General features: G+C 45.1%; 1 protein-coding gene across 7 annotated transcripts in view; it reads right to left on the reverse strand.

The window, feature by feature from the left end:
* osbpl8 (oxysterol binding protein-like 8) overlaps nt 1–15,993 on the reverse strand; it is a 52,967-nt gene that overhangs the window by 31,475 nt on the left and 5,499 nt on the right. For 3 of the 7 annotated variants that reach the window (XM_058076959.1, XM_058076964.1, XM_058076960.1), the window contains exon 3: nt 14,415–14,516. The exons of 1 other annotated variant lie outside the window; for it this stretch is intronic. In XM_058076959.1, the coding sequence (XP_057932942.1) occupies nt 14,415–14,465 (51 nt within the window). In that variant the 5' untranslated portion in view covers nt 14,466–14,516. Of the gene's footprint in view, nt 1–8,301; nt 9,676–14,414; nt 14,517–15,993 lie in introns of those variants that run through there. 3 more of the 7 variants (XM_058076965.1, XM_058076966.1, XM_058076963.1) reach the window with 1 other exon arrangement.

The following is a 15,993-nucleotide window of genomic DNA, read 5'->3' on the forward strand; positions in this document are numbered from 1 at the left end:
GCAGAGACGGAAGGGACTGCAGACTCTGCCTCCAGTGAAGGAAAAGCTGGGGGCTGGTACCCATACGCTCCGTGGAAAGGCGAAAGGCCTGTGGCCGAGCAGACGAGGGAATTGCGGGCATACTCTATCCACGGCAGGTTGATGGCCCAAGAGGCGGGCTGCTGGTGGCAAACGCAGCGAATGGCAGCCTCCAAGTCCTGGTTAGCTCGCTCAGACTGGCCGTTCGTCTGCGGGTGGTAGCCTGACGACAAGCTGGCGGTAGCCCCCATGGCCCTGCAAAAAGCCCTCCAAACTGCCGAGGAGAACTGGGGACCCCGGTCAGAGACCACATCGAGGGGGATGCCGTGGAGCCTGAAGACATGGTGGACCAGGAGTTGAGCTGTCTCGAGCGCCGAGGGGAGTTTGGGGAGGGCAACAAAATGGGCCATCTTCGAGAACCTGTCGACGATGGTGAGGATGACTGTGTTGCCGTTGGAAGGGGGAAGACCCGTTACAAAGTCCAAAGCCACATGGGACCACGGCCGGGTGGGGATGGGCAGAGGGCGCAGAAGACCGGCTGGAGCCTGATGGGACGGTTTATTTCTTGCACAGGTCGTACAGGCGGCCACAAACTCCCTGACGTCAGCCCGCAGGGAAGGCCACCAGAAGCGCTGAGACAGGAGGAAGATTGTGCGTGCAATTCCAGAGTGGCAGGCGAGCTTGGACTCGTGCGCCCAGCGAAGGACCTGAGAGCGAAGGCCCGGGACCACGAACAGACGCCCGGCCGGGCAGTCACTCGGGGGGGAGGAGTCCACCATGGCATCCATTACCTGCTTCTCTACCTCCCACTGAAGCCCCCCCAGGATACGGGACTGAGGAAGGATGGTCTCCTTGGGAGGAGCGTCCAAGGGTGGGGAGTACATCCTGGAGAGGGCGTCGGGCTTGCCGTTTCTGGAGCCAGGGCGGAAGGTCAGGGAAAAGTCAAAACGGGTTAGGAAAAGCGCCCATCGTGCCTGCCGGGGGTTGAGCCTGTGAGCCGAACGGAGATAGGCCAGGTTTTTATGGTCCGTGAGAACAACAAAAGGGACCTCAGAACCCTCCAGCCAGTGCCTCCACTCCTGCAGCGCCAAGACAACGGCCAATAATTCCCTATTGCCGATGTCGTAATTTCTCTCTGCCGGGGTCAGGCGACGTGAGAAGAAGGCGCAGGGGTGCAACTTGTGGTCGGTGGTGGAGCGCTGGGAGAGGACAGCCCCCACGCCGGTGTCGGACGCATCAACCTCGACAAAAAATTGAGACAAGGGGTCAGGGTGAGCCAGGACAGGAGCCGAGGTGAAACGCAATTTAAGGTCTTCAAAAGCGGCACTGGCATCTGGGGTCCATACAAACGGACTCTTAGGGGATGTGAGACGGTTCAAAGGTTCTGCAACCCGACTGAAGTCCTGAATAAAGCGGCGGTAAAAATTAGCGAAGCCCAGAAACCTTTGAAGGTCCTTCCTTGATGTAGGAGGGGGCCACTGGACCACAGCCTGGATCTTGGCAGGGTCGGCTCGGAGTTGCCCCTTCTCCACAATGAACCCCAGAAAAGAAACAGAGAGAGCGTGGAAAGTACATTTCTCCGCCTTGACAAAAAGTCTGTTGGCAAGGAGCCTCTGTAATACCAGCCGCACCTGCTGGGTGTGTTCCTCAAGAGAGTCCGAAAAAATCAAAATATCATCCAGATAAACAAAAACGAAGCGACCAAGCATATCGCGTAGTACGTCATTAATAAGACACTGAAAAACGGCGGGTGCATTGGTGAGACCAAAGGGCATGACGAGGTATTCAAAATGGCCAATGGGGGTGTTAAATGCGGTCTTCCACTCGTCCCCCTTCCGGATGCGGACGAGGTGGTAAGCGTTGCGGAGATCAAGTTTAGTGAAGAACTTAGCAGAACTGAGGGAATTAAATGCGGAATCCAATAATGGGAGTGGGTATTTGTTCTTGACCGTGATGTTATTGAAAGCGCGGTAATCAACACAAGGGCGGAGTGACTTATCCTTCTTCTCTACAAAAAAGAAACCGGCAGCTAACGGGGAGGAAGAAGGGCGAATGAGACCAGCGGCGAGCGAGGAAGATATGTAATCTTCGATAGCCTCCCTCTCAGGCTTAGACACGTTATACAGCCGCGAGGAAGGGAGCGCGGCGCCGGGGTGGAGATTAATGCAACAGTCGTACGGACGGTGCGGGGGGAGTGACATGGCTCTGTGCTTGCTGAAAACGTCTCGAAGGTCATGATAGACAGGGGGAACCGAAGTAAGGTCGATCCTCTCTGGTGCGGGGGCGCGAGTGTCTGAGGGACGGGGACACGCCCCGCTGAAACAGTGCGTGTGACAAAAAATGCTCCAGCTAGCGATAGCTGGTTTAGACCAGTCTATGTGGGGATTGTGCCTGCTCAACCAATTAAGCCCTAATACTACCGGGGCAGAGCGTGAGGGAATGATAAAAAAAGTCAAGTTCTCAATGTGATTGCCTGCCAGGCGGAGCGAAAGGGGGCGGGACTGGTGAGTGACGTTAGCCAGATGACGCCCATCCAGAGAACGAACAACTTTGGCAGAGGATAACGGTATCACAGGAATAGCAGAATTAACAACAAACGCCTCGTCGAGGAAACAGTCGTCCGAGCCAGAGTCAATAAATGCCGTGATATCCACACAGATATCCGACCAAGAGAGTGTACCTGGCAACTGTAGTCGATTGGTCGCTGGCGTGATCGCGGAAGTGGGCGTGGTCGGAGGCTCCACCGGCGAACCAGGAAGAAGCTTGGCCGACGCTTGGGAGCGTTGGCTGTCCGGGCGGACGGGACAGCGGGAGATCGAGTGGTCCGCATGGCCACAGTAGAGGCAAAGGTGGAGCTGCACCCGACGCTTCCTCTCGGCCGACGTGAGACGATGACCACCAAGCTGCATGGGTTCCTCCAACGCCGGCATAGGGGGCGTGCCCGAGGGAATGGATTGCCTGCCGTCGGAGGGGAGAACATCGAAGGAGCCCCGGGCGAAGGGGGGGTCGGCACGTCGGAGCAGCCTGTCTTGCTCCCGGAAGTCCAGGCGCTTCTCGATGCGCACCGCCAGGGCGATCAGGTCGCCCAGCTCACCCGGCGTCTCCAGTGGAATCATATGGTCCCTTATCCGCTCAGCGAGCCCATCGGAAAAGACGTCCAGAAGGGCCGAAGGGTTCCAGTCGCTCTTTGCCGCGAGCGCGCGGAACTCGATGGCGTAATCGGATACGCGACGCCTGCCCTGGCGAAGCCTCAGGAGGGAGCGGGCAGCCTCGCGGCCGGGAGGGTCTCGTTGGAAAACCTGCTCCAATGCCCTCGCAAAAGTGGAGAAGGAGGAGCAGATGGCCGAGCGTCGGCTCCATTCGGCCGTGGCCCAGGCCCCCGCCTTGCCCGTGAGGTGGGAGGTGGCGAAGGCCACTCGGGCGCGCTCCGTAGGGTAAGCGGCAGCTTGGAGCTCGAAATGTAGCTCGCACTGGGTTAAAAAGGTGTGCACGTCACCTGAGTCCCCGGAGAATCGCTCCGGTCTTGAGAGCAGGGGACACGGGGCTGCCGGGCTGGAGACTGCGACCGAGGGAGGAGGAGGATCCGGCGCTTGTGGTGCTGTGAGAGCCGGGTGGACCTGAATGGCGGACAGCACGGCGCCGAGCTGAGCCTCGAGTGCGGCCATGCGGGCGTCTTGTCGCTCTGCTAGGTTGTGCATGCTAGCTCCAAGTACGCCGAACTGTTCCTCCTGCTGGGACAGGCGCAAGGCTTGGAGACGAAGGGATTCCTTGACGGGGTCCGCGTCGACGGGGTCCATTCTGTTGGCTGGATTATTCTGTCACGGCTTGGTTGGGCCAGGATCCCAGACGCGGAGGCAGGAGGCAGGTGAGTTCAGTCAAACAGTTTAATGAGTCCAAAAGGGTAACAAAAGGCGATGGTGTGGAAAAGGGGTACACCATGGAAAAATAATATATATATATATAGAGCAGGGCTGGTGGAGGCTCGAGCCGCTGAACGCATAAACTAGAGAAACAGGGTTTGGTAGCATCGGGTGACGAAGGCGAATAATCCAGCGACGGCCAGCAGTTAGAGGTGAGCTTAAATACCGGACAGGGGTCATCAGCTTCAGGTGCGTTCAACGGCTCCGCCTCCAGCCAGGTGCAACGGATCTGGAGTAACAGAAAATGACAGGAGGGAGAAAGAAGCACAAACAAGGGCAACCGGACGTGACATAACAGACCGCATCAAATAACGAAATTATTGTAATCTGCTATGTGTGCACTTCAAGATAATTTATTTGATGTAAAGTGCGTTATAAATTTATAATAATAAGAATAAATTTATTATTATTTGATATTATTTGTTATTATTATTTTATATTATTATTTTATTATTATTATGATGATGTAAAGTGTGTTATACATTTATAATAAGAAGAATAAATTTAGTATTATTTTATATTATTTGTTATTATTATTTTATATTATTATTTTTTGTTATTATTATTATTATTATTATGTGCCTGTGTCCCTTTTTTCAGGAGCACTTTGTAAACAACAGACCGCATCAAATAACAAAATTATTGTATCTGTAAAAGTGTTATGCAATCTGCTATATGTGCACTTTGAGATCATTTATTTGATGTAAAGTGCGTTATCAATTTATAATACGAAGAATAAATTTATTATTTAATATTATTATTATGTGCTTGTGTCCCTTTTTTCAGGAGCACTTTGTAAACAACAGATCGCATCAAATAACGAAATTGATAAAACCATGAAAATGTCGTCTCAAGCCATGATGCCAGCTTGTATGTTGACTTTAAATGAAATACTTTGGAAAGAACGGGCGGGCCGTATTCAAACAGTTGGCGGGTCGGATGTGGCCCCCGGGCCGTAGTTTGCCCACCCCTGGCTTAGACACTTTGAGAATACATTCTTGGAATACTGAGATCAGTACTTGACTTTACCAAGTGTTATTCCATATCTGAACATTGTTTTACAGGATTAAATGACAATAATATAATGATAGAGCAGTGGTTCCTGTGACTGGCATAGAATCACTCTTATTTACTCCTATATGTGCCCTGCGATTGGCCAGTCACCAGTCCAGGGTGTAATCTGCCTCTCGCCCAAAGTCAGCTGGGATAGGCTCCAGCCAGCATACCCCTGAGACCCCTGTGAGAACAAACGGCATAGAAAATGAAAGCATTGATACTCTTTAATAATAATGCAAAGACAGGTAAAATGAATTGTTTTTGTCAACTTTCAAGCATAATTCAAGACTGCATGATCTGCATTCATTGAATATTTAAAAACATCTAAGACTGGCCGTACAAGGTCTGCTTCATTTACCCAACACTACCTGCTGTGTATCACTGGCCAAGTGTGAAAACTACAGCGAGCAGGACTGTCACAGTGGCTTTATCCATCAAGAACTGGCACATCTGTCAGCACATGTGGGGGGTTTCTGCCTGGCAAGCACGGGACTCTGAGGCACAGGTTATGCTGTACAGTCTATGAGTCATATTTAAAGAGGAAGTGCTACAATTATCAGACCTATTTAGGACATTCTAAAAACTACAGAGCAGATAATAATAAGGGTGGAGGACGACTGAAAGGAAATGTGCATGGGGCCTGGCAGGAAATCCATGCAGAGACCAGCAACAGCACACCAAACATTACCTCTCGGTATACAGTATGCTCCTGGTGGTGGTGCGAAGGAAATTTTAACTTGATACTGGACCACCCGCACTCTGCATTTCATTAGATGATAGGGTTTCAACACGTCTGTCCTCACTACAAAACATGTGTGTGGGGGGTGAAGCTAAGTAGGAGGGTCTGTTGGCCTCCAAGAGCGAGTGGTGACTGACTTGATTTCATCTCTGCAAGAATAATCAGGTTCAGGGATACTGTGTGGCTGACCTTGGAAACAAGGGGTAGTTGTAGGGACATTGGACTGCTGAAAAGGTTATATATGTGTGTATACAGTATACATATAGTAACCTGGCAATGGAATGGCAATGCAGGTTCACAGCACACCCAAGACTAAACAGGAAGAAGCGTACAAACTTGTCAAACAGCACTACTTTTGTTGAGTGTCCTCATTTTGTCATGTCACTGTAAATGACATTGGTGGCGCCACCTATGGGTTGTGCTCAAAATGCTTTGGAATACATGCTATCATAAATGGAACACAAATGCACTCAAAATGTGTCATTATTCGACAAATGGTCAAAGACTTATGGCCAATTCGTTGCCGAGTCGCACCCTTGACAGTGACCATGTCTTTCAACCAATCATGCTCAAATTTTACAGAGTGTGGTTGCCAGTCTCCTCAGTGTGTGTACCAAATTTTATGGTCATTTGGGAACACACAGTAAGTGTCAGTGTGTACTTTATGGGGATGTCCTGAGTCAATTACATGCTAAACGCATACAACAGTCTTTACATGTATTTTTATGTCACCGTTATGCTGTTTCTGTCCAAATTTGTTTGGTTTATTGCCAGTGAATCTATCTGTATCAGAATTCAAAACAACTGTGGTGGAACCTGATTAGGGCTTGAATTAATATTGAATTAATATTAATAGTGAATGAATATGTCAAAGCAACAATTTTCAAGGTTCTCTCTATAGTGCAGCCCAGAGGCCATTTGCAGCCCATCGGACATATGTATTATAAAGTAAAGCTCCGATTAGGGTTTTATGTTGCTGATACCGATCATCCATGGGGAGATCAGCTAATACTGATCACATGGATTAACTGTACATTGGTCAATGTATTTATGATGAATGCTACTGGTCAGTGGCCTGGTTTGACAATCCCACATTGCTTGTTTGTTTTAAAAACAAAATGCCGCTGTGGTAAAAAGTCACATTTGGAGTCCGAAGCCCAGAAGCTAGGCGTAAATCTCTAGCTAGCTGCACAGCCATTGACAGCTAGGCAAAGTGCATAAACTAAGATACAATAATAGTTCAACTGCAGTAAGTTTGGTAAGAAGGGAGTGATCACACGCTAGTATGAAGCTTGCCACAGGCCAATCCGAGAAGTGTCATACATATTGTATTATAGTTTTGAACACTGAACCAACTGACGTCCAGTGATCTATAGTTGCAGCAACACAGTTGGACGAATCTGCAACTAAAATGTTACAATCTGTTTTGCTTTTTGCTGTCGAACATCATGCTGATTTTGGTAATCACTGCTGTCTTGCGCGGTGACTTGCATGAGGAGTCACTGGACGCAGTTTGCAACACCCATATGTTACCCATGTCTTCCACTATGTTTATCGGCCCGCAGCTATTCACTTGGCAAAAACATTCGGTCGCAGATTCAAAGTTGAGCTGCTTTGATGGTAAACTCCTTACAAAGAAAGCACATCACTCTTTATCAATGATGCCATTGGGTGTTTTTGATATATGCATTCCGAATTCATTGGACCAGCAACTCTCACATGTTCCTCCATTTTCACGTCTCCTCTCCGCTCCTCTCTTTGCCCTCCCAGTTACAATGGAAGCTTATGCTAAACAGGTTGAAACACAACGACAATCAATGTCTGACTGACCAATCATTCATTGTTTTCCACCCCCAGAACAAGATTGTTATTAAAAGGCAACTTGCGTACAAAAAATGTAAAGTGGTAAACACGAGCACCTGAATTCACTTGCCAGCTCATTTGTCAAGCGGCATAGCTCCACATGTTTGGTGCACAACAGGGTTTGGATGATTGCCTTTACCCAACAAACCATACAGAGCAAACGCATCAAGAGTTTGAACCAAACCAATCATCAAATTACTCACACTCTGCACATAAAAGTAAAGCAGAGCAGCATGTGTTGAAAACTGCCATGTCGAGAATCAACATTGGACTTTTTTTTACTATGTAAAGGATGAAACTCCAAGTCTAACACACAGTTTAAAACCGTTCTGAAATAGACAAATGCAGTCTATATATCATACATAGGTGCATGTCTTCCATCTGACTGAATGAACAGACCTCCTCTTAGTCAATAACCTTGATCGGAACAATTTATTGGTTGTAAGACTGCTGCAGCAGGATAACTGTAAACACACGCAGTAGCTCTAAATAGCAAAAGCATTAAGAAGCCATAAACAACAAAGACACATATAACATCTGAGAAAATATGATGTAACCTATGTACTCATCTCACAGCAAGATTATACGCTCTCCAAATGCAATAATACACAGAATCAGTCATGGATCAAACTGCTAGTCAAGCCTGCCATACAGTCTGTTTCCTGTTTAAGGCTCCCTTGCAGAGACAATAGAGGAAATGCATACCGTGTCGAGGGAGGTGAGCTTGCTGCTGCGGCGTGGTCACATGAAAGCTGTACGACTGAGCTCAGAACCGCACGGGTAGAACAACACTGAAGGGAGGAGACAAGGCACTCTCTCACTGATGAAGACTCTCCTCTCTCAGCCTTGATGACTAAATGTCCTCTGTGTTTATTTGTTGCATCACTCTTCCTCAGCTTTCATCTTTTTAACACAACCTGTTTGTGTTAATTTGGTTCTGTATTACATCACAAAACAGCCTTTGACTCCATGTCTTTTTTTGGGAACCATACAAATCACAGCAAAAACGAGGAAGTGGGCAGGCATTGTTTACACAGGGCCGAACTAAAAGCCACAATCTGGACCTTGTGTGTATGGGAGCAGTTATTGGAGCAAGTCACAGCTCCGTGTGGATGTGTCCCGAGGGACAGCCATCATGCTAATGTTGACTGAAGCCCTTCTGCACCAATAAACGATCACCCCAGAGAAAGACAAGTGCATGATTATAATGGAAACAATAAATGCGGGCTCTTCTACTACCATTTCCATTAACTGGTCGTAACTGTTTGCGTGGTTTTGCCTCCACAAATTTAAGCAAGGTGAAACAGAGGTCTGGCATGTTCCACAGAGTGCTCTGTGAGTGTGCTGCTGTAAGGATAGGATGAATGTTGGGTGGGAAACATTGTACTTGACACACGCAGTTCAAGAGTCAATGCTGCCAGTTCCATGATGGAACACACAGAACAAATTTGAAATAAAGACTACGACTGTCAAAAATGACAAGCTACAGCCAGTCAGTAGCCACGTATACATGGACCCAAATATTCCAATTCCATTCGGGTTATTTGCTCAAACGGAAAGAATCAAACCTTTGTATACACCTCATTCCGAAAGAAAAGTGCCAATCCGAATGAATATATAATCGGATTCACAGGGGTGGAATATTCCCTTCCCCAATCAGATTGAGGTATCTTGTACCCGCTCAAACGGAAAGTTGTCAGACTGCGTTCTTCTTCGTGGTTTTTTTCTTCTTCTGTTGTTTATTGGCGGTTGGCAAGCAGCTTTCGTGTTCATTACCGCCATCTGTGGAACAGAATCTAAACCCTTCTATACGCCCTTCACACGTCCAGTTTTATTAAAAAAGAAAATACATATCTATATAAAACATGTGCCGAGCTTAATTCTAAAATATTAGCAAGATTGAACTTCCTGTTCCTGTTCCCGGGTGCGTTCTTTCAGCGAATGCTGAGATATGACGTAACACGCAGCTCAAGACGTTATTCGATTTTAAAAAATGTAGGCGAGCAATCAGCACTGGACTGCTGCAGAAAGTTTGTTTTTGATTAAAACTAAATTTCAAGACTGGACGAACGAAAAAGTGGCAATACGGAGTTATTCCAACAAGTAACAAGTAACAGCGAGGCGTGCTTGCTCTGGTGTGCATGAATTACACAAAAACAAATTGCCGACATTACATTACATTACATTACAGCACTATATAAAATTTATATGACAAATCAATAAAAATATTTAATCATGATTATTCGCATTTTGCTCCATCAATTTTGTTGAGTGAACCCTCTTGTCATCCAGCCTGTGTGGTCAAGAGAAATGAGGCAAAACACACGCATGCGCATGTCAGTTTATCGTGGCCGGAAAAATTAGCAACATTGTTTTTATTTTTTTATATACATTGTGCAATTAATCGATTTAAATATTATCGTGACGGGACTACACATTCATGACTTTTGATCCAATCTTCTTTTCATCACAGCCTCAATAAATCCATATTGGGTTGACAACTGTTCTCAATCCCACCCAAAATCTCATGCCAAATTCAAGATAAAACCATTGATTTGTTTTCTTCTTTACTTCCAGCATTTACTATCATGCAATCGATATGTCAAAATCACCATAGGTGTCAAGTTGGCTCTGGCCAGTAGAAGCCCGAGTCAGCATGTCGATGAACAGAAGTTGAAGCATTCTCACACTCAGTCTTCACCTTTCCTTTTTTTTCTTCGCGGCTAGCTCATTCCTCTCATGTGTGCTGACATTTTTGGGCCGAGAACAAAGTGTTTGTACCATACGCTGGCATTTAGAAATAATTTATATTAGTCAAGCTAGAATCAGAGGAAAGGCTGTATTGCAAAGGGTCACAGGGGCAGAATGACAGACCCTTGTGTTTAGAAAAAACTAAGTTTTATTTGTGTGGGTTCGGGTAAGGCGTGGTTTTGTTATTTTATACGGCCACTTCTTTTAACATTTACAGTAGTAGTATTGATGCTGAACTAAATGCACAACCTATCAGAATTACTTACTTCTCTGGGAAATCGGACAACAATTTATGAAAATCGTTATGCAGTTTAATTTGTTCATTCATTCATTCATTCATTCATTTTCTACCGCTTATCCTAACGAGGGTCGCAGAGTGCTGGAGCCTATCCCAGCTGTCTTTGGGCGAGAGGCAGGGTACACCCTGGACTGGTCGCCAGCCAATCACAGGGCACATATAGACAAACAACCATTCACACTCACATGTCAGGATGGCACTTCTTGAGGACATCCTCAAGAAGTGCCATCAGAGGCAGTGCATGTTGAGGAAGCTGAGTTCCTTTGGAGTGAACAAAAACATTTTGCTGACCTTCTATTATGCTTTTATTGAGAACATTTTGACCTTTTCATTCATTTCATGGTTTTATTCACTGCATCTACAGGACCGGACTCGTTTAATCAGTATTTCAAAAGTTTGTTTCAAAATCATTGGCCATCCTGTGAGAGCTCTTTCTATACACTGCGATCAACAAATAACCCGGACTGCATACAGGATTCTACAGGACCCTTCCCCCGCGCTACACCCCGTGTTTGAGTGGCTTCCATCGGGTCGGAGACTAAGATGCCCACGATGTAGAACACAAAGGAGGAGGGCTACCTTTGTCTCTACAGCAGTCCGGCTTCTGAACTTGGACCCCTCCCTATCCAGATTTCGCACAACCTCCCTTTAGCTTGTTATACTTTTTAAAATTATTTAATTACTATTTATTCTCTTAGGTACATGTGTGTTCAGGAGCGTCTGCTCTTTTACTTGTCCTTGTCTGCTTTCTACATTTTTATTCGATATGCTGCTCTCTGTGTCTTTTAAATTGCCCCTCGGGGATAAATAAAGTGTTTTTGAACTTTGAATTTGATTCCTACCTATGGACAATTTGGAGTCGCCAATTAACCGAGCATGTTTTTGGAATGTGGGAGGAAGCTGGAGTTCCTGGAGAAAACCCACGCATGCACGGGGAGAACATGCAAACTCCACACAGAGATGGCCGAGGGTGGAATTGAACCCTGGTCTCCTAGCTGTGAGGTCTGGGCGCTAACCACTCAGTTTAATTTGTAATTGTGAAAATAATTTACATTGTCATTCAATCTGCTCTTTTAAATCACTACTTTTATTTAAAGTTTTGTAATTAAGTTCTAATCTTGTGACATCTCCTTGATGTCAGAATTACTACTATTTGTATAAATACTGTGCTACTCACGTCTACTAGAGCGGAGGCCGCTATTTTTTGTAATATGAGTCTGATGTTTCAAGAGTCATGAAGATCATCCAAATGAACGCATGAAGAAATGCCTAATGGAACCTGAAAACAAAAGCAGACTGCGTGGTGTTTGGCGACACATCTCTTGACTGTGGATGTCAGCATGCGGAGAGTGGCCAAAAAATAAAAAATAAATTGGCATATTTCCCAGAGGCTTTCATCTCTTCTGAAGAGCCATCCTCTCTACTGCCGGACCCATTAACCAAACAGTGAGGCAGTAACACAATGCATCCCACAGTCTACAGCTCACACCAGTTGGCACTGCTGCTGCTGCTCTGAGATGAGTGATCAGGTGATAACACACTGGGCTGCGGCATCCCACAGCACTTTCATCAAAAAATCTTGACAAGGAAGCAATCAAAATGACTTTCAGAAGCCTTTGGTCATTACCGACTTAATCATGCAGCCTACTCCCACTCTAAAAAAGACTCAAGGAAAGGATGAAAGGCTTTCAGGTCTGCAACCCAATGACCCCTCTATGTCTCTCTCTGCGTGAGGAAAGATGCATGTTATCAAGCGAGCTATCTGCAATTATAATTGCACACCCACTCACTGCAGAAGAAATGGCTACAGAGGATTACGGCTAAGGTGAAATGAAAGGACACAGTGAAAAACTTGGGAGTTGAAAGAAAGGAAGACGTTGACGTATTAAGACTTTCTGGAAGCGCTAATAAAATGCATGATCAGGTCTACATGACATAAAAGGCATGACCAGGTCTATATGGCAATAGTAGCAGCTGTAATTTACAGCCCTTGTAATTTCAAGTGTATAACCTACTACTTTTTTCAGACATTTTGAACCCTGTGGCTTGTACAGTGATGCAGCTCATTTACGACTTTAAAAATGACATTTCCCATGATGCTGAGAGTGCAGCTTCGGGAGGCAGTGACATGGACAAATAAAGTAGAAGCTAATGTCACGTTATCATTTGTTATCCGGCAATCTCTGACACATCTGAAGTAAGTTTGATCAAGTATACAATTACTACAGCTTCGCCAACCGTCCACTATACCAACTGGTTTCGAAACGCTGGACTACCTGGTGATGGAAAGGATCATTCAAGCTAAGTGGCTCAAGACAAGTGTCTTGTCTCCCAGAGCAGCAATGAATGAGAGAAAGAGGCTGACAAAGAGTGTGATGAAAAAAATTATGAGGCGTGTCAATTGTGAGGCCGAAGATGACTTTAGTGGTTTTAGTTTTGGTAACGATGGGGAGGACAGTGGTGAATGCCTTTTCTGGTAGGTTATTGTTGAACTTTTTTCTCTTTAAATTTTGTAGGTGCGGTTTGATTACTATAGTAAATTACTACTATAATTTTCATATTATATTTGAAATATTACAACGCACCCGCAAGTATTCACAGTTCACATTGTCACACCAAAACTTGAACTTGTGCATCCTATTTCCACCCGTTGTAAATGTACTTGATCTGACATGATTTGGAAAGGCACACACCTGTCTATATAAGGTTGCACAGTTGACAGTGCATGGCAGAGCACAAACCAAGCATGAAGTCAAAGGAATTGTCTGCAGACCACCCAGACGGGATTGCCTTGAGGCAATCAAAAAACTGTCTGCTGCAATGATTTCTAGGTTTTATATTTTTAATACATTTCAAAAGAATGTATTTGTTCGTGTTGTCATCATGTGGTGAAGTGTGTAAAATTGTAAAAAATCTATTTTTGGAATAAGGCTGTCACATAAAAATGCAGAAAAGACAAAACACTGTGAATACTTTTCGGATACACTCCATGCTGTGTATACAGCAAATTGTTTTGTCTTGGATACACGTCTGTGACAGGTAAACATGAAAAGCACTTTCAGGTAATCATTAAGGCTAATCAAGAGCACTTGGGAAAACAATGTCTCATTATTGACTAATTTAGTTTAGAGTGTATGCATGATGTTTGATAAAAGGCCATCATTGATTACAGCAAATCATCACTGTCAATTGCCATTTAGACAAGATTGTATGGGCTTCCTAAATGTAATTTTCCTTCACATTACCTTGAGCGGGAACACACTGTAGTATATCATTTAACATATGTATACATTACCTATTAACTCATTCGCTACCAAAGACATATTTATATTTGTTTTTCAACCCGAATGCCCAATCCCCAATATACATTTATAGGGCATCTTTGCCATGTATTAAAGCGCTCCAAAGCAAGCAGGAAGTGGAAAAGCATGGAGGAGTGCAGATAGCGTGCAGAAGTTTGCGCATTGAAGGGAATGTTTATCTGTCAGTAAATCACTACATACAATCAAGAAATTGGTTTACTTTCTTCTGTGATACGACAATATGTCAGCCATTTGGTAGCCTGGAGGGGACTGTGCCCTCCACTTGCTACCAATTAAGGAAATCCATCATATCAGAACTGATCTGACTGAGTGACTTGACTTGTAAAACAACACCCTCTAATACAAATTATTTATAATTTAAAGAAGAGGGGAAAAAATCTGAAAATGTGGATAAGAGCATACCAAAACATATCGCAACAGTATATGCTGGATATGTACCGACTCACCAAAGTTGTCTCGGTCTCCTGTTGGGACTCAGAAGAGGACTCCATGGTCATGTTAAAGCTGAAAGCCGTGGGCCTGTCAGCGCCTCTCAGATAACTGTATATCTGTCAGGAGAGTGAGGCAATACTAAGTGTTACTGGCAGAGGAAATGACTACAGCAGCAACTGTCAACATGAAAATGTGTGGATTTTCAAAATGCCCTCAATAAACAAGAAACATCAGGATGGAAGATCAGCTGGCCCAGGCCCCCTGGTCAGCATCCCCCCCAGTGAGTCTTCGAAATCCACTCTTTCAGTCTGTCTCTTCCCATTCCACCTGAGCTTGTTTCTCCTATGGAAGCACTGGGGCATGGCATTGTTTTAACCTTTGTCTACTATCTACTATACCTGTATCTTTTCCGGTTCTTGCTTAGCCCATTAACTGGACAAACCACTAATTGAGTTGCTGATACCAGCATCGTTCAGGACTCTAGCAGAGTGGCCAGCCTTCAAGAAATAAGAGGATAGTACCCCCTGCCTTTTGATTTTCATGTTCACCTTTATGGTGAACACAGAAATGTGTGCTGGGAGGAGGAGACGGGACAGAAAAGCCACGCAGATGCTGTTTCATGCTAGTGCATTACACACTTGACTTTAAAGAGTGGACGGTTCGAACTGTACTTGGAACTGTCTCGTGTCTAAAACACTAAAACACTACTAAAACACTACTAAAACAACCTCCATCCATTCTTCACATGGTCTGAGTCACCAACGCGTGGATGCACTGTTTGTCTGTATAAAATCACGCCCTCACTCTTCCCTACTTGCCGTAGAATATGCAAATCTATGAAAACTGTACATATTCAGGGACTACGTGAAGCATAGGTGTCAGTAATGTGGCATTGATGAGATAATAGCCACCGCAGGAAGTACGCTGTCAATGCTAACGTTTGAGTCAATGTTTGCTTATTAATGTCATGAATGTCTTAATTGCTATTTTTATGTCCACTACATTGGGTAATAAAAAAGTGCAAAGGTGACTATCAGGGTAGAAAAGTTTTATATGTTCTAACTACAAAAATATAGAATTTATTCATATTGAATCCCACTTCACATAAATTCACTTATCTCGCTCGGATCTGGAACCAATTAACCAAGACAAAACAAGTATAATTTTGTTATGTTCTCCAGTTTTTACAGATTCTTTGTCCGCTCTCATATAAAAACAGCACCAACAAAAAAGGATTTTTTATATTCCTTCCCTGTCCATTGGTCCCTACCATGCAACAAATGGCCAGGACCGATAAAACTCTGCTGCACTAACAGACCTCTTGGAATCACACACACACACACACACACACAATACTGATGTGGCCTTCGGTCTCAAGGATATGCTTCAGCAATCAAGTCTATGAATCAGCCTAACGTGTCAGCCACAGAAGTGGGAGGTGGAAAAACGGGACAAAGTGGGGGGGAAATGTCGCTGTTGATGCACTACACTGCTGATGAGAAAATCATAACTATCCCTTTATGAAGAAAAGCAGACTACAACCTGGAAAATAAACTACAAAATATCCCGACCAAAATACACTATATACGCCTA

This window comes from Doryrhamphus excisus, chromosome 7 (genome assembly GCF_030265055.1).
Source record: "Doryrhamphus excisus isolate RoL2022-K1 chromosome 7, RoL_Dexc_1.0, whole genome shotgun sequence".
NCBI lineage: Eukaryota > Metazoa > Chordata > Actinopteri > Syngnathiformes > Syngnathidae > Doryrhamphus > Doryrhamphus excisus.